The sequence below is a fragment of the Glossina fuscipes genome, unplaced genomic scaffold (assembly GCF_014805625.2).
Source record: "Glossina fuscipes isolate IAEA_lab_2018 unplaced genomic scaffold, Yale_Gfus_2 28, whole genome shotgun sequence".
Classification (NCBI taxonomy): domain Eukaryota; kingdom Metazoa; phylum Arthropoda; class Insecta; order Diptera; family Glossinidae; genus Glossina; species Glossina fuscipes.
Window position 1 is genome coordinate 740,881 of NW_023998423.1, and position 19,247 is coordinate 760,127.

Sequence of the window (19,247 nt, forward strand, 5' to 3'; positions counted from 1 at the left end):
AATGTTGAACAAGAAGTTCTTGTTTGGACGTTTTTTTGAACTATTAGCTATTTTCGAGAACTAGTTCAATTTATTAAAATCATAGAACAGAATCAGAAGCTTATTTTTAAGTTGGCACACTCTGCAATTTTGGCATCGAGAACTCCACCGACAAGCGTAAGGTTGGCTCGTAGTCGCATGGGCCGTCTAAGATTCTATGTTGATCAACAAAATCCAATGGTGCTCAAAATGCCTAATACCAATACATACAACTGGACACTATGGCGGGGAGATAAACTATGCTTTGATGGGTAGCATAGATGTATCGAAACTCTCACCTCCCAGTGGTGATCCCTGGGCAACGGCTTCGGCCGGCTAAGAAGAGTTTAAGGTTTTGGGCTGCTAACTCGGCGACGAGTTTCTGAGAGATGGTGGAGGGGTTGACTGGAAGAAGAGCTCTTCACTCAATAGCTGGTTACTACCGAGGAAATATATGAATGAATGGTTTTTAAGTACGTTGAAGGTAGTAATCTAGCGAGTGCATGGTAGATTCTGCCATGTCAGTGCAATACTCGAGACCTATATATTTCGAAGAAATGTAGTTCACTGGTGTTGGCAACCAGGAAAGTATGGAGAATCCGAAGCAAGTGCGGTTGTTTTTAATTATACTATTAATGCAAAAAGGAATTGACGGACGGCCTTCCCTTTGGCCGATTAATAGAAGACATCTGGCAAATTAATTTAATACATGCAAAAATGAAAAAAGGGATATGACGGAAAGGTTTTTCCCCTTTTACCTATTTTTAGTTTTGAACACATGTCACGGATGCCTGCGGGTAATGGTGGTACTTGATCAACAGCACAGTGGAAGCCTTATGGCGGAAGCAAGCGTTGATCAATTTGTGAGTCCTGACTGCTTGGGTGCGGCCCTTCGGGGAGTACTCGTGGTGGTTGTGGTTGGCGAGTTCCTAGCTAAAATGGAAGAATTGAGTGCAGCTAGGCCTCGCCATTGACCAGAGTGGGGTTTATTGTTCCATACACAATAAACTGTTCTGGACTCTGGTGCTGTTTAGGCCCCTACTCTGTGGGGATTGTCTAACTCGCCAGGGGGCGTAGTACGCTTAAAGTGGCTTAAAGTCGCTTGGGCCACCGTGGGGTTAAGCCTTTCAGGCAGAAACCCACGTTAAACCCTTGCCACAAATTCTGGACACTATGGCTTAATCTATTTCTTTAATTGATAAGGTGTTTACGGATAAATCATATGAAAGGTAATCTAGAATTTATTATTATTTGGCAGGATGAAGAGTCCATTTCTTTTGAGTTAGTTGATACTAAAATTTATTAAAGGTCTTTGGAAAAAAAACTTACCTGAAATCTTTGATCAGACGTATACGTAGTAGAACCGGCTGTAAGTATGTGTAGATCTCTTTTACGTATCCAAGAGACCTGAAAGAGAAGAAAAGAAACGAGTTGTGAAGAGAACAATTCTTTTTATTAAAGGATTTTATAAGTGATATTAAGCTTCCTCCACCTTACACAATCACACTTAAATGCATAGTTTAAGCTTTTTTGCTTTCCAATCAATTGTTTTGAGGCTTACACGAATTCGCTTTAGGTCGTCTTTCTGAGGGATGGTGGTTCATAGTATAAAACTCGTTTAAGAAGAGATATGAGAGAACAGAATTATGAGAAGAAGACCATGCCCTATAATCATTCACCATAGAAGCTTTCTTAATCCTTGCACCGCAAGGGTATACACTTTTTGCTTAGCTTAATGGATGCGGAAGCGATTTCTGAAAGAACTTCAAGGATTGTTGTGAACACAACTCATCTCTTGTCTTTTATTAAGCATGAAGAATTTTTCCTTTTAATTTTCTTTTCATTGCAATCCATTTTCTTTTAATTACAACATAATGTCTTAATAATTACAATTTATGTTCGCAATAAAAAACTTTTTTGGGTAATGTAAGGACTTCAATAATTTATGATAATTGTAAAGTATTCAATTGAAGAATTTTCTTCGTAAGAAACTCTTCTTATATATGGTGAACATACAATTTTTAATAAAAGATGTTTGTCTTTGACACTTATTGTCGCAAGCCGATTAACTTAACGATGCCTATCGAAAAGACGACAAGAAGTTCGCTTAAACTTAATTTAGGCTGATAGAAACTAGTGAGAAGCAATGAAAGTCAACCTACACATTAGAAATATAAATTGTATCTATAAAAAGTAAAAGACTACAGTGGGATACGGTCCATCCTTAAATATGTTACGCCACTTCGCTCAATTTAGTTAATGCAATGACTTTTCAAATAAGGTGTTAAATGGAAAGTGGTCGAAAAAGTGGTCAGGTCCGAACCATTTGTGACCAGAGCCAAAATATTTCGATGTGCCAACTTTCATCAATATATCTCAAAAATTGCGACCGGTAAGCTTAAGGCAAAGATGCACGACAAGGCGGACAGAGAGGCTTAGATCGTTTCTGAGAACCATTCTAAATCGATTGGTATAATAAAATATGAGCCAATCTCAAGTCATTCTGTATGTCGCGCACGTCCACGGTAACTTAATATACAGTTGCACCACAAGGGATGCCATTGGGCTTATATTTTCTGTTCCCCATAAATAAATAATAATCACTTCTATATTTTAAGTTTGATGTGTTAATTATTTTTGAGTATGCAATGATAAGAATGCAATTCAAATTAATTAATGTTTCATAAAGGAAAACCAAATGCGATTATGAAGCATCGCTGCTGGGTTTGTTAGTGTGTGATATAACACAATGAACTTTATACATACATTAACACTATGTGGCTTCGTTATACAAATGTTATTATATTTAATTAATGTAAGTTAATGTTTCGTTTCTGCAACAATTGCTACTTTATTATAAAAAGAAAACTTTAATGTCAAGTTTTCAAGCCTTTAAATGAGCTTCTTCACAAAATCGTCCCTCACCGAACTATGTTGTAAATGATTGATATTTTCTGTTCGCGGTTTTGTGGTATATGGCGCCATCCCTTTGGCTTTTAAATATTAGCAACTTTTGCTCACTTTCCGAAATCAATTAGTAATCGATAAAATCGAGTTATCATCAACACTACTATTCTTTTGTAGTAAAGCATGAGCATAAAATTTTCTTGACGTTTATCACTTTCGTGTTCTCTTTATTCGGGCGTCAATAGTGTTTCCATATTTTTAAATCAAAGAGAATAGATGTCATAAACACTTCGTTAACGGAGGTGATCGCAAACATGTCACTGTTACGAAGAGAATCTACCGGCGACTAAATATATACATCAATAAAGAAAAGCATCTCACTTGTTTTCTTACTCACAGATTTGAGAAATTCAGCAATTAATTGGTGCTCAACTTATGATATACGTGTTATTTTTAAAACTCTTGTTTTTCCCATATTTGTTTACATGGGAATTTATAGCAAAATTTATTACATAATGTAAGAAAAATTTTTCTATTCGCAAAAAATAACTTGGCTGTTGATGTATGACTTTGAGAAAAAACAACAGAACATACATATGTTCTGGCGAACATTAAAAACGAGCATATTGTGGCGTGATTACGATTTTACGTTTATGTGCTTTTTTTATTCGGGCGTTAAATTCGTGGCACTGAACTGTGATTTTTTTATGGTTCAGATGTTACATAATGGTATTTGTGATTTAATACAGCAAATGTACATGTCACGCCCACTAAAGTCCGTCAATCTGACGGGAAAACTTTGTGAATCGTCCCAGTCACAAAAATAAGGATAGGAAGCTGAAATGTGGGACACATATTAGGTGCCTTGATCGATTAGGATATGTGGCAAAAAATCTACGTGATTTGTTGACATAAATGCCATACATTGTAGAAAAAGCCTTATTTACGTGAACTTGTATTTACAACGTTTCAACGCTTCTTTTAATCTTGTCCATTGGAATATTTCGATGCGAACACCTTGGCTCGACTGTCTTTGCCATCCGCACATATTTCGCTTATATAACCTTTTACAAGCTAGTTACCAATACCAAAATGTTCTGGATATTTTCATGCTAATCGCTTTCTACACGTAATATGTTCCACAAATATCATTTATCATCACAAGCTTTCTTAGAAAAACATTAAGTTTTCTTGCAGATTTTACATATTTAATTTGCAATCTACCCTAAAAGAGAGCAAGTGTACGTTATGATATAATAAGAAAAATAGCAAGGTTTACTGCGCCATATGGATGCAGATATGTTTTTTCAATAAATAAAAAGAAGCTATATAAACTTAGAAAATGCATTAAAGGGATTTAAAGAACAAGAATAAATTAATTTCTAAATATATTCGTCTGAGTGGACAAGTAGACTTACGAGGCCGAGTTCAAATCTGAAGTGCGGTAGAGTTTTCAATAACGTCGACGAGATGCTAGTGCTTCAAGACTTTATTTTTCTCTGGCTAAATTATTTACAATACGAATAATAATTACTAAATAGAAGAACCAATAGTAAAGGAAATCATTGTTAAGAAAAATTCACGCTCACGTTCTATTATTCGCGCATGTAAAGGAACACGAGTGCATTTAGATCATTGCGGCGCAAGTTATTTTCATCTTTCTAATGACAATGTGTTGTTGCGACACCACTGCTCCATAGTACAAGAGCGTTATGTTCAACAATGCTTCACAATAAGTAAAGTGTTGGCTAACGTTCCAGGTTCGTCAGATGTGGATACAAACTTCGAACTCAACCAGTTAGACATGTTATTTCTTTTAATAGTTTTTCCAAGACGTGCTCTCTTTTAGCACTTAAATCTAGGCTTAATAAATTCTTCGAACAGTATTTTTCTATTACTTTTTCTTCAATAATAAAAAGCACACTCAAAATAAATGCTCCTTTTTGGGCTGTTACTGCGGTGGGTTGCCATTGGGCGAGAAATTGTAAAATTTTAGTTCGTTTGAATCAAAAGTAAGTGATAGCTCACACTGCTAATCTACAGGCAATAATACAACAGCTGAGAATTTGAAGATAACGGTCGGACAATTTTGATAAAGCCGACACACAAACAAGTTATCAAACAACATGCAAAAACATTAAGTGAACCGACAATTGAAACCGCAGTCAAATGTCTTTACAAAACAAGAACTATAGAACAATTGTAAATAAGCACACATACATAAGTGTGTAATTGAAAACCCCAAAGCACTATCACAACAAAACAACATAGTTAGTAAAGTAGGAAGAATGGACTATTTAAGCAAGAAAATGGTTCATTTGTTAACTTTATACATCTGTCTGAGCACTGATTATTTGCGCACTAAACCAAGAAAAAGAAAATTTTCTTCTCTCGTTCTCTCTCTCAACTACTTTGCCTGTTACGTATGTAAATGTTTTCTCAAGAAACGCTTTAATGAAAAGGTAAACTGATTTCGGTTTTTTGTTGAGAAAAAGTGTTAAAAGTTTTTACTTAACAATTGTGGTTTGGTCTTCTTTGAAAAGTTTCTCAACGGCAAACTTTCTTTAAAAAATTATTGGTTTTATTTATTTTTACTTCTTTTTTTTTCTTTTCCTTTAAGAAAATTAATATTTTCCCCTATTTAGTAGGGAAAACTTTTTCTTTGTTCCACAGTTTTACATTTTTAGTATGGATTTTCTTTGCTTTGTTTTTCTGTCACATCTCATTTTAGATTTAACGGCAACAAAAAAAAATTAAAAAAAAATTTTTTATTCCGTTTTCAATTTCGTTATATTTTTTTTAAATAAAAATTACAATCAAAAAATCAGAAAAAAAAAGAAACATATAAATTTTTGGTTTTTATTTTGTAAATGAACACAAGACCATGGAAGATGGTTTACCTAAAGAAGGTGAACTTTATAAAATTCAAAAAGTTATTTTTATAAATATGTATATATACATAAATGTACATAGAAATGAGAAAAGATTCCAATTTTAGATACTGTAATCCAACAGCCCTCGCTGTCAACGTCTTTGAATTCGCTTAATATTGACCCGACAAAATCTCAAAATCAAACTAATTTACGTGACTTAAAATCGGAGAACGCTTCTTCCCGTCCAGATGATCTTGATTTAAGCCCAGGTAGTTCGAAGCCATGTACTAGCAACAAACTTGAGACACTGCCTCCAGATAAGATCGTCGTTGCCCTCGATGATGAACACAATAACGCTGATAACTACTCTTTACATTCCATCGAATCCTTTGTATGTCGCATTTGTCACAACAGTGAAAATCCTGAAAGGTAACATAGTTCAATTTATTCATGCGACACATAGAAGAAACTTTGTTTAGGATCATCTATGCATTTTGTAATGCTTATGAAGATTGCAAGGTGTATCGATTAATCTTTTAAAGATTTTTCACTTTTATATGTATTTTTATATTTTTCAATGAAAATTCAGACGAATATGACTTGTACTTTATTTTAAATTCTAGGAATAGCCTGATCAATAGTTGAAGAATTATAAACGCTTTAGATGAACGAATGAAAACCTAGCCAATCCATGCGGATTATGCGAATTTCATTTTGCTTTCCTTTGGTGCAATTTTTAAATGTAGTTTCCACTGTCCTATCCCTACCACGAGTTTTTTGAGTTTACTTTTAGATTTCAGGTCTTTAATCTCTTCAATATTTACTGGATTAAAAGTGGAAAGTTATTTATGGCCTCGTGTAGGCAGGAAAGTTTAAAGACCGCTTTCTTCTTTTGAGATCTCTCTCACGGTGCCCAGCTATGAGGGACAAGGAAATGTCTGATTGCAACCTCAGAGAGTTACATGCATATTCCCTGAACTGACAACTTGTAAAATATTTTAGCCGAATTTCCGTTTGCTTAAGTCAAGATGATGTCGTAATCCTTGTTCCTTGCTGCTTTCAATATTTAATGAACTTTGATTCGCCCACCCAATATTAAATGCTTTAGTAATAAACGCTAACTTTAGCTAAACCGTCCGTAAGATGTTATTGTGGTAGGAAGCAATCTCGAGAAAAGTTCCCCCATTCATGTCTTTAAAACAGAATTTGGAGAAAAAGTGGCGACCATATCAAAGGTAAGACAAATGACGAGCCGCTTTCTAAACATCTAAAATCTCTCCCACCTTAATGTGCGGAACCGATAGACTCGCTTCTTTTTTTTAACAACTCTCCAAAGGTGACGAAACGAAAATAAATTATGGAAACGACATTCCATATTGTGGAGCACTTTTAATGAAGACAAAATGATAGCCCATTTTATCTATTAAACCAGTTTACATGAGTAAGATAACCCCTCTCAGATTTTGTGAAAACGTTGGAGTAGTTATTAAAATTCTCAACGAAGGGAGTATATATTATCCTTTCTATTGCAGCAACCAAGGGTAGCAGTTAGAGTGTGTATTAATTGAATACAACATAAGATAAATCTCCTCAATCATTCCCGATCTCTCTTCTGCTACGTCTTTCTTGCTGTTTGATTGATTGTTGGAACGCCCGCGGGAACAAAAATGCTGCTAGAATGTTGCCATTTGGCAAATTTACTCTTAATAGATTGTCGCAAGTTAAATTCCATGACGTGAGGAGAAACGCTTATAAGTTATGATCCCAGCGATCGGAATAAGTATTTCTTGGGGGCAATTAACAATTAGAAGATCCCTTTCTACCAATAGACACGCTCGCATTTCTATAAAATATTTTACAATTATGATGGGTTAGTCAAGTTGGTGAGTGCCGAAGATTCGTCCCCAAAGCCCTATGTAAAATAGGTGTTTTTAAAACAAAGTTCATAAAAAACTTAAATTGTTCTGAATAATACTTAAATTAAAATTAAAAAAAAAATGTTGAAATTTATAGGAAATAATTTCATTCTTTCATTTTGCTCGATAAATTGACGGTTAAGAGAAAAACAAGTGCAACGCAAATCAGAAAAACAAATTCAACGTAAATCATTGTTTTTTTCATTACTGTTGAAAAAGTAGTATATTAGCGTTTTTTTACAGTTTGCCACGCATAATAGATCGTGTAAAATGTACATGCTTGATAAATCGAAGTCCGTCTATCAGTCTCACTTACTTTGTCCCTCCGTCACTGCACTTTAAAAAGCTTGTAGTCGTAAAACTTGATATCGTGTTGTAAGTTTACATACATACATACAATTCTGTTAAGTCTTAACTCGAGTTATAAAGTGCCGCAAATGGGTGCACAATGCTTAAAAGGACATAACAGCGGTTCATTTAAAACTCGGGGTTATCTAAAGTTCCAGTGAAAATGTGGGTGTCACATGTCCACAATTTCGCCTTCAATAAGAGAAGAAGTACAGGCATTGCATTTTTTGCAGTCACCCATTTAAATACAGATTCTCAGCATTATCTCCGAACTTAGTCTGCCAATAGGACGCGCTGAATTATTAGAGTGCTTAGTAAGTTCTATATATCAGTTAAAAATCAGTCAAGAGTATTAAAAATTCGCATTAAAGCAAAAATTATTTATATGGTTTTGTTTTTAATAACGTTACGTGGCAAACGTTGATTAATGTTAAAACATTGTTTTTTTTTTATATTAATATTAATTAAATTTATGTACGTAAAAAAAAAATATTTCGCTGTTTAAATCCATTATTAATTAGCTTGAAAAACATCGAGGAAAGCAGGAAAATTGAAGAAATGTCTGCTGCATCATAAGTCGATTCTTGAACACACTTTTCTGGAATATGTTGTTCAATGTCGTTGTAATATTTTCCACTTTGGGTGAATTGCGAACCAACAAAGTGGCGAAATACAATACAAATGGACAGACTTGTTGTTCAATGTCGTTGTAATATTTTCCATTTTGAGTGAATTGCGAACCGACAAAGTGGCGAAATACAATAAAAATGGACAGACTTTTGAGAGTGGTTTGCAAAATTCACCATAAAGTGATGATATAAGTGGGCAGGCATAGATAGATAGAGCTTATATCGCTTAAATCGACATTGCCAACTCCATCATTAAGCAAAACCTAAGGGTTCTTTCGAGGGTATTTATTAACTAGTAAAAAAACTTAATACACCTTTTGGCTTGTCGTGCATTTTTCATCTATGTATACATAACCTAAACATATGGGTCTTGTAAATAATTGCATAACTTAACGCAGTAGTTGTGTTATGTTTTCATTGAGCAATTAAAGCGATTACATAACCGGTTTAGTACTGATTAAAAAAGGTTCTTTCGTTATTTTTTATTTATACATATAAACAACCCAGAACAACAAGAGAAATCTTTTTAAATAATTAATTTTTTTTCTTCTTAATCTCTTAGATTGGTGTCACCTTGTTTGTGTAAAGGTACCTTAACTTATGTGCACATACACTGTCTCGAACGTTGGATTAGCACCTCACGCTGCACCACCTGCGAACTTTGCCAATTTCAGTATAATACCCAACAGCAATTAAGGTAAGTATTTCAAACTCTTTCATTTAAATATTTATTAACTTATTATTATGAATAGAGCGACGATGCAGTCTTAACAATGTTTTGTTAGTGTAATACATAATTTTGTTGATGCTATTAAACATTTATTGGGATTTTTGGCTGTGGCGTTCTACTATTGTTGATCGTCTTAACCATTTGCTGCGAATCGCTTTAAAATACTTAACAGACATATTAAAAGATATGTCAATTTAGTGTGATATGTCGACTACATTTGAGACACACTGAACCGCATGTCCACTTAATTTGATATCTTCACTAGATTCGATCGCGTTTAGCCGTCTATTCGTTTGCTATTTATGCCTATACATTGGTCAATGCGGATTTTGCTTCTGTCTCTCTGTCTATTATGTTTGTTAATTGTCTGCTTGATTGTAGCGTTCCTTATTTGTCTACCATATGCGTAAGACTGTCTGTCCATATGCGTAAGACTCGCATAACTGAATATTCAATCCTTTGCTTGTTTATTGTTCTAGCTACCATCAAAAGTGGAGCACACAGGCTGTCTGGGTTCCTAGCTGCTTGCCTGTTTTGCTTTGATACTTCCGCGGATATCCCACCGTTTAAACGCTTTATGAGCTATCTGTTGGCGAAATGGAAGCGACCTGTACCTGTGTGTATCCTTTTTTCACTTTTCTACATGTCCCGAGCACTCGAAGGATATTGTTTTTAGGCAGTCTGTCTGTTTGTCTATTTGTTGACGTAGGCGAAACTTAAAAACATTTCTTTACCTGCGTCTATTCACCTATATACTCATTTACGTGCATATGCCATAAACTTAGAACGACATATGTTTCCGGCTAGTGGTCTGCGTGTTTGCTCGTCGAGCTGTATATCCACGAAAATGGAACAACTTTGCTTATATATCTGTCCATCTGCTTGTTTGAACTAGAACTCGGAGAAACCTGTACTTTCGTTTTGCTTGTCCATGTTTTTATCCGATGATTAGATCGTCCGTCCATATATCTCAAGGATTAGAAACAAACGGCTCTTTCGACCAGCAAGTGTGTTTGGCGAGTTGGTTGCCGATAAGACTAAACCCGGTTGTACTTGCGTTATTTGTCCATTTACTCATCTATCTGTATATACCAAAGATCCGGAATAATTTTCTTTCGTTTCTATTCATCAGTTCGTCGACCTGTATTACTATCTATCCTTGTATTAGTTCAACTTCGCTCCTGCGTTTTCGTGCGTCTAACGACTTTTCTGTTTTGGCTATATGTCTGTCTATCTACCTATCCAAAGGTTTGTCTAATCCCTCCCATGTGTGCTCTAAATATCTTTCGGAAAAATCTATTCAACAATTTCTTTAATTACTCGTAAAGTTTTAAGTTCTGCACGAATTTTCATGAGACGTATGCAAAAAAGTGTGTATATAATTTTGAATTCGCTCCAAGGTAAATACATTTTTTTTCTACCTTTTCTCGTTTACTCAAATTCAAAATACTCATGTGCAGGTATGTTATGAATATATTTATGTTTTATCTATCGTGTATATTATATCGAATTGTAAATGCATGCCTGATATTTGCCGAGTTGAAAAATAATTTTTCAGTTCATTTGGTTGATTTGTATGCTTTAAGCCGACAAAAAAAAGAGGGAGCAATAACCATAAGACATATATTTATACAAATACTTTGAAAACCCTCAGCGACAAACATGCTCGCGTATATGTTTGTATGCATGTGGACGACCCACTTTCTCCCCCTTTGCCGTTCGCTTTACAATTCGGTATTTACAGCTAACCTCCAGGAAGTAATTTAAATGTAAATAAAGGAAGAATTATTTAAATATATTTAAAGAATTCCAATCAAAATTTTCATTATTAAGAGTTGAACGTTTCGATGATTATACGTCTGCGTGAGGTATTTTGTTATAAAAGAAATTATATTCGCCTTAAGGTTTGATGGTTTCACACCAAACAAGGAAAGTGTAGAAGCTCAAGCATCTTAGATATATGTAGAAATATTGTAGTGAGCCACAGCCCACCTTTAAGTATGGTACGCCACCTTACAACGGTGTACAGGAAGTGATCGAAAACGTGGTGCGATCTGAGTCATTGTCGATTTTCGGGCATTCGGTCGTGGGCCACAACACGCCAGTGCACGTAATTTCATCAAAACAGCTCGAGAAGGTCGAACGTGGGGAAACAAGACAGACAGACAGGCGGACGGGCGGATAAGTTTAGATCGATGCAAAATCGATCTGTAGTGTAAAAGAATGGTGTATCACAAGTCTTTCTAGTCGTTGCATACATCCGCACAAACTTAATATTCTCTTGCACTACAAGTGATATAGGGTTAACGAGACTGACGGACGTCTCAAATCTTTCTGAGGGTTGCATGTTGGACGTGTTGCTGTAGGGCATAATTATTACATAAATTTATAAAAGAAAATATAAACTAAACAGGTGCAAAGGGAAGTTGGCTTTGAATACCCTGTATTATCTTACAGTTATTGGCCGTTATAAGGAAAGCAATTGGAAAAATAGTCCGATCCAATTCTTATTCAGTAAGGTGCTTCTTTGACCCAATGTGTCAGTGTTCCCAATTATATTAAAATACCTTATCAATTGCTAGCTGCAGGTTGAACACAAAAATACAAGATGGACAGACGGATAGACAAGCTCCGATTGATTCAGGAAGGTGAGTCTATCTCAAGTCCTTCTAGGCATTATATACATCCCTGTACCAAAAAGCGGCTTTTACCATAATTTGTAAGAAAATTTGTTCAGAGGTCGCGAGGATTTGTTAGCTATCATTGATGAATGAATTTTACAACACACTGCCAGACATAAAAGGGGAAAAAGAGGGAAAATGAATAAGAAGGGTAAGCAAAAACTGAAAGTTGGTTGATCAGACAAAACGAAGATGGGGGATAGACAAGGGAAATTAGCGATCACCGAAATGTATATAAAGATTAGAATATTTGTATGTAATTAAAAGCATCCGTAGATGTAATCGATTGTTGCCAATGAGAAGGTGAAATTAGTATATCTCGCTCTTCGTGTGATGCGTTTGACATTTTATGTCTCTTACTTCCTTTTCCCCAATTAATAACGTTTTTAAATAATTTTATATAAATTATTAAACGCAGCTGCACGAGTTTATCTATTATAAATATTTATAATAGATAAAAATTTAATTGCTTCCAACTGCTCTTTGTTTATATTATGTCGTATAAAAAAGTAAAATTTCTTATATTATTTTTATAACAAACTTATGGTTTTTTTTTTAATTCCATAAAAACTTTTATTTAGCAAACAATCATAAATAAAACTTTTGAAATTTTTTATAATTTTTCTATTGTGTGCGCTTCTTTCTTTGTTCTTTCAGGTACTCTATGTTACAGTCTTTACGTATTTGGTATTCTCGGGCTATAAGTCGTCGAGCATTGCAGGTATTTGTTCTCTCTTGAAAAACAAAAAAGTTTCATTCGGCTTAGCGCGAATCTATTAATATCTGTCACTTGCTTCTAATAGTTTGGTAAATACAATATATAAATTACAAAATAGAAGAAGACTTCAATCATCCGATTAACACAATTATCAATATTATATAACCTATGTTTTGCAAAGGATACGTGCTTTCGTAGCCTGCTCAAGATTATAGAATACTTAAGATTTATGCACGACTTTTCGGCAATTTCAGAGGAACGTTTCGCCTCATTTAGCTGAATTTCTTTGAAGAAAAAGTGAAGCTGTTGCTTAAACGTCACCTTTTTTATACCCATGACCAAAAGATGAGGGGTATACTCATTTTATACCGATCACCAAAGGGTGAGAGGTGTATTCATTTTATCAAAACGTTTGCAGAAGAAAGCATTAGAGACCCCACGAATTATATATATTCTTGATCAGCATCCAATCCCAAATCGATTTAAGCGTGTCCATCTGTCCGCCTGTGTAATGTCTGTTGTAAACATTCGCCTGGCCGTAAAAATGACGCCATTGAATTCAAATTTTGCAAAAATAGTGGGTTCTTAGTTGTTGCGCGCAAGTTGGTACTGAAAATGGGTCAAATCGGTTGGAGGTCACACCACCACTACGCCGCACTACGTAAACCGAGAATACCTCGATTTTTCAACGGGAATGAAAAATTTTTTTTGCTCATTACTAATAAATTGCAGCTAACAATATTCATATGTATACACGCACATATTCTTTGCTATTTGTACACAAAAATGGAAAAAATTGACCACGCCTACCCAATATTGTATGTGTATCAGAATTTAATTATTCTTTCAACACCTTTATAACGCGCGGGAACCAAAAACCCCATAAATTCTTTGCCAGTTTCAAATCTTGAATGCACCTAAACATGTTTGCTTGTTCGTCTCTCTATCTGAAGATGAAATGAAGATATCGCTTATAAATTAGCAAAAGAATTTAGAGAATTCACCTAAACCTTTCAGAGGACACACATTCCTCTACGAAAAAAACTTTTATTTTGATGATTGAGATAGAGCACGAGAGTTTTCTTTTTTTAACTTCTTTTCCCTTTTTTTTGTGGCAAACAGTGATTGATATAAAAGATTCCGTTCCGGCTGAATTTAATTTTCTTACTTGCTTTTTTTTTAATATGACGAAAGAGATAAGGAAGGGAAAAAGACAGGGTAGCGACTGCAGTCTTGTGGGTGTAAGCTCAATCGGTAAGTGTTAAGCCTTTACGGACTGAGCATTCGTCGCTGTAACTACCACCAAAGTAAACCCGAGCGCATTGAGGTTTGAACCCACAAACGTAGACTTGATTGTCGCTATTCTTAGCTACTCGACTACTCATGCCGACATCAAGAACTACTCTAGAGTATTTGTATTGCTGTTTAATGGAAAGGGAAAATTTTCTGTTTTTTTCTAATCACGCTCGAGGATCAGTCTTCTTGGCCTTCGAACTTAAACTAAGGAGACTGATAAAGAAAGGTCTGGGATAGCGTTCGCTTTGTTTCTGGACAACGTCGTGAGGTCATGGCCGCAATATCAATAGACGTGTAAATGAGATATTAACTCCGTTAGTCTCTAACTAATGAATAAAAAATCTTATCCTTTCATTTAAGATGAACGAATGTTTGCAAAAATTGTTTGAGTGTAGTTTATACTGTTGTAAGATATCGTGAATTGTTTTTAAAATGTTTTTATACCAAACATATAACGGCATTATAACATACTTGTTATGAATAAATTAGGAATTATAACGAACCTCACCATGAGTCCTCACGAATTGGGTCTGCGCTTAAAACTAAAAATACAAATTTTTCCAATATATCATAGAATATATTATACAATAATTTATATAAAATTGTAACATATAATAAATTTCTCTATGGTCGCGGGTTCAAGTCTCAAATGCGGTAGAATTTTCAATACGGGGGAGTATTAAGTTATTCGGCGGCCCATACTTGTAAATGTACTTTTGTAGATTTATTTACAAAATATGTAGACTCAAAATAAATAAATATAATAATTTAGGTAATATTATAATATATTACAACAGTGTTTGACTAATTAGTATATTACGTAATATATTATATAGCCGGTTCTATACTATAATTATATATATAGAGGCCATGAAAAGATCTTTAGTGTGGAACATTGAACCATTTTGAAAGCGATTCACACGCAATTATATATAAAGGAAGACTTTCTTTTGTTTTTAGTAGTGTAGTAGTCTTTAACTAAGTATTGTTATTATTATTATAATAGATAATAAGAGAATTAAAATCCTAGATCAAAGTCTTAAAGCACTAGCATCTAAAGCTATCGGTGCTATCACCCATCGGGGGAGAATTAATGCTATTGCATCCAGTTTCCATTATGCAAACTCTTCGACAGTTATTTCGTCAATTAATCGCAGCGGTTCCTCGCATTCATTCGCTTGTTGTATCAAGAAAGCTTTTAATAATCAAGAAAGCGAAATATTATGCTTGATATCCAACTTGGTTTGCTTGTTTTCATTCATTTATCTCAGAAAACTTTGTCTCAGCCAAAGAGTGCAACATAACTCTTTTCACTTTTTCTCTTGACCACAAGAGAAGGAGAATTGAACCGGTGTCTACCTTTTTCGCTTTAAGCCATTTAATCGAATGAATGAATGTTATTAGATGTCGATACTATCGTATGCACTTGGATGAAAAAAATAGATTGACATGTTTAGGTCGTTTCAGAAATTTTATCGTCTCCGTGTAGTTTTTTCGAATAACCAACTAATGCTGTTTTTGTTTGTCATTTTGGTATATAACAGCGTTGAGATAATGATTATTAAAAGAAATGTAAATGGAAAGAGAAAATTATGGAAAATGATGACGACTTACTTAATTAATTGAACTACATTTGTTTACTTTTTCAATTCATTTCTTTCCCATTTTGTTTCTCATGCTATTCGGTTTCTCTCTTCCCTTTCACTATCTCTCTCTCTCTATATATATATATATATATGTATATATATATATGTATATATCTTCTTTCTTTCTTTCGCTTTCAATAGGAAGACTGTCAAATGTTTTCACTTTTAACATTGGTGGCCTTCGGCATTATTGGCACTTTACTGGTAGCCGTACAATACTATCTAATACAAGGGCACATAGGTGGTGTGGGACGTTTATGGACGAAATCGTGGCTGATATTCTTCTTAGCCACCACGGTAAACTATTTTATACACCTTTGCATGTATTGAAATAAATTTCTTAAATAATTGTTTGATTAACCTATTAATATTCGTACTTTTCTTCTTCTTCTTTTTCTTTTTTATTTAATTTTTTTTCCACTTACATATGTTAAACAGTTGATGGTTTATTGTGTCAATGTTTATATGATTGCAAAATCCCAGCTAGCACCTTGGTACAGGTATGTGTGCGCGTTTATTTATATAGATTGTATAAGCAAATGTGTGTGTGTGCATTAAATTTTTAAATTCTCTTAGAGGAAAATATTTTTCCATTTTAAATTTTATAAGCTAAGCTCTCTTTCTCTCCTTCTCTATACTATTAAAACTAAATTAGTTATTAGAACACTTGCTCAAGCAAAAAGTTATCCCAAACACAAATGGTAAATATGTCAACAGCACACGTATAGATATTAGTTAAAAAAAACTAATTGAGTTTTGCATTTAAATGAAATGAATTTGCAATTTCGTACACGCATACACACACACACATGCACATAACGCATATACATGTATAGACATATTTTCAGTCATAAAATAAAAGAACATTTACACCATATACAGAGGCTAAATGTGCATAAAGCATAAAGAAGAGAGGGAAGAGAGAGATAACAAGTAAAGCAAATATGGTAAAAACTTCAATTTTAACAATTTTCAGACTGTAAAGTTTTAATGCCAGTTTTCTAAAAGGAAATGCTCAACACAAAAACAAAAAAAAAAAAAAAAATGAAAAAAACCAACTGTAAAGGCAAATGTTGTCCATTCATTAACAGAGTTTTATTTTCTTTACTTTCTGTTTCTCTCAAGTCATCCTTTTTCCTTATTACTTTTTTTATTTTCTCTATACTAATATGCATTTTCACTTAACAGCACTTGTAGTTTATGGTCTCAAGTACTTCAATTGCTGTTCTCTTCGCTTCTTTTATGTAATGTTGACTTTTGTAGATTTCTTTAGTTTTCTCAGTTAGATATCATTTTTGATTTTAAAACCCTTATATGCATTTTCTGATATCTACAATTTTCAATATAAATACATCAATCATAAAGGTTTGTATAATACTAAGCAAGTTGCCCAACCAACACACCCTCTCCCATTTCAAGAATATCGTCAGCACTGCTAGTGCTTTTGTTCATACAAACGTGCATGCCTACTCTTCAAATTCGATCTTCGATCGGTTCGGTCCGTACCTAAGGAACTATGAGCCAAGCTTTCATCTCAATTTTTGCGCTTGCATGAATTTCAATAAGGGGTGGATCGACTGGCAAACTTGGCTAAATTGACTCACAATCTTAATTTAAAGAAAAATTTCTTACCCTAAAACTATATGTCGATTTCAACGTCCGCACCTGGCGTGAAGATGTGTTCACTAGAAACGTTCGCAATTTGTATGGTTGAATTGGGCACCCGTCAGCCTTGCAAGACAATCCTGCCTATTCCAAGCGCTGTAGTAACAGAATGACGGTTTAGGTATGATCTAAACATTCCCCTCCGAGTGAGGCGAGGCCTATCAAGCACGTCTAATTATTTAAAGCCCCCATCCCATTTCGGGAGGACCACAGCCACAACGCGTACTCCACGAAGGGCCGCACCCAGCAGTCAGGCGTCACGCAGTGGTTACCTGCTGCGTTCAAAATGTGATTGGATATACCAGATTCACACAAGATTTCCTCGTGGTGTGTCAACATGCAAGCTTCCTCCGAAGTATCTTGGCAAGCATCAATTTGCAGTTCCACCAACATTGTCACCTCTACTCCCCTAAGCAAAGTACTCGTGACTTTGTGAGTGGGCAATCTGATCCCCGTGGATTCCATAGCTTGCTTAATATGCTTTACAATTGTCAATAGGCGCGTGTCATTATGCTCATAATTTCACACTTTCAGTTGGTTTTTCCATTCATTCGAGGAAGCCACATCTACTACTCTCCTCCTTGGATTTTTTGTACTAGGAGAAGTAATCAACGTAACATATGCCAGACGCGGTGTGTATCGTCGCGAGGACTTTTGACAATTGAAACGAAGCGGATGATTGCGTGAATATGGTGACGATTTTCTAAACAAAAATTTTGTGAGCAACGAAGCTCATTTCCACCTATGGGGTACATAAACACGCAAAACTGCGTTTGTTTAGGGCAATGTTGTTTTGCTTTCTGTGATAACGTTCGACCTTAATGTTTACATAATAATGCTAACGTAATTGTTTGGCTTAACTGTCATTTATCGGGAAAGAGTCGAAATTGAAGCCGGATAAGTTCTCAGATTTTGAGCTCACGGCCTGAACCATCAAAGATGGTTTTCTATTCTTAAAAGCAAAAACTGCGTTTGACACGAGTATGCAAAGCATTCAACCCAAGCCCTGTGTGAGGCTGCTCTTCTGCCTTCATAAGCTTGACAAAATGGCAAATAACGTCAAGAACAATAGCTCCTGTTACCCTGAAAAACTATATAGAAGCAAACACTTTGAAATTTAAATTTAGAAAAAATTGTGTTTTTTAACTGCCAAATTTATGCCTCAATCATATCGCTTACGTAGTACAGAGTATTTGCGTTTGGCTATGTGAGTGTTCGCCTTTTGCCTTTTTCTTTTTTTTGATATGTGTTTTTTATTTTTTCTTTGTTATCGTTCCACTTTTTTATGCAAAGGATTTCAAATGAACATAAAGCGTCCAAAAAAAAAAAAAACTAAAAAACTCATTCGGACATATTTTTTGCGGTATTGTAAACCAAACAGAACAAAATGAATACACTTGACACAAACACTGGAGCAAATATTTTATTTAAAGTCAACATGATAAAAATGTCTAGGTTAAGATGAATCTCGATTGCTCTACCCTCCTTGGAGCAACGATTATATTAAGTTTGCGCAGTTGTATGCAATACACAGTGAGGGACTTGAAGTAGATACATTTTTTACTATGTCGAATGATTCGGAATCACTTCCTGATTTTATTGAGGCGTGTGAGGCCCTTTACCCGTACTATTTACTTGCGTTCATCCTGCAGATCAATATTTTGATGAAACTAGGTGTATTGATGTGCTCAGGCTCAAGGACGCGCGCTATTAAAAATGGTTCGGATCGGACCTCTTCTTCGATTACTTCCAATACAACGCCTCGTCTTGAATAGTCTTTATAGAAATAACTGTAGGTGAAGTGGCGTATTTAAAGATGA

At 34.8% G+C, this 19,247-nt stretch overlaps 1 protein-coding gene across 1 annotated transcript in view; it reads right to left on the reverse strand.

Moving 5' to 3' along the window:
- LOC119636202 overlaps positions 1–19,247 on the reverse strand; it is a 138,843-nt gene that overhangs the window by 36,309 nt on the left and 83,287 nt on the right. Inside the window, exon 3 of the mRNA XM_038031432.1 lies at positions 1,348–1,425. Within this exon, the coding sequence (XP_037887360.1) occupies positions 1,348–1,425 (78 nt within the window). The remainder of the gene's footprint in view (positions 1–1,347; positions 1,426–19,247) is intronic.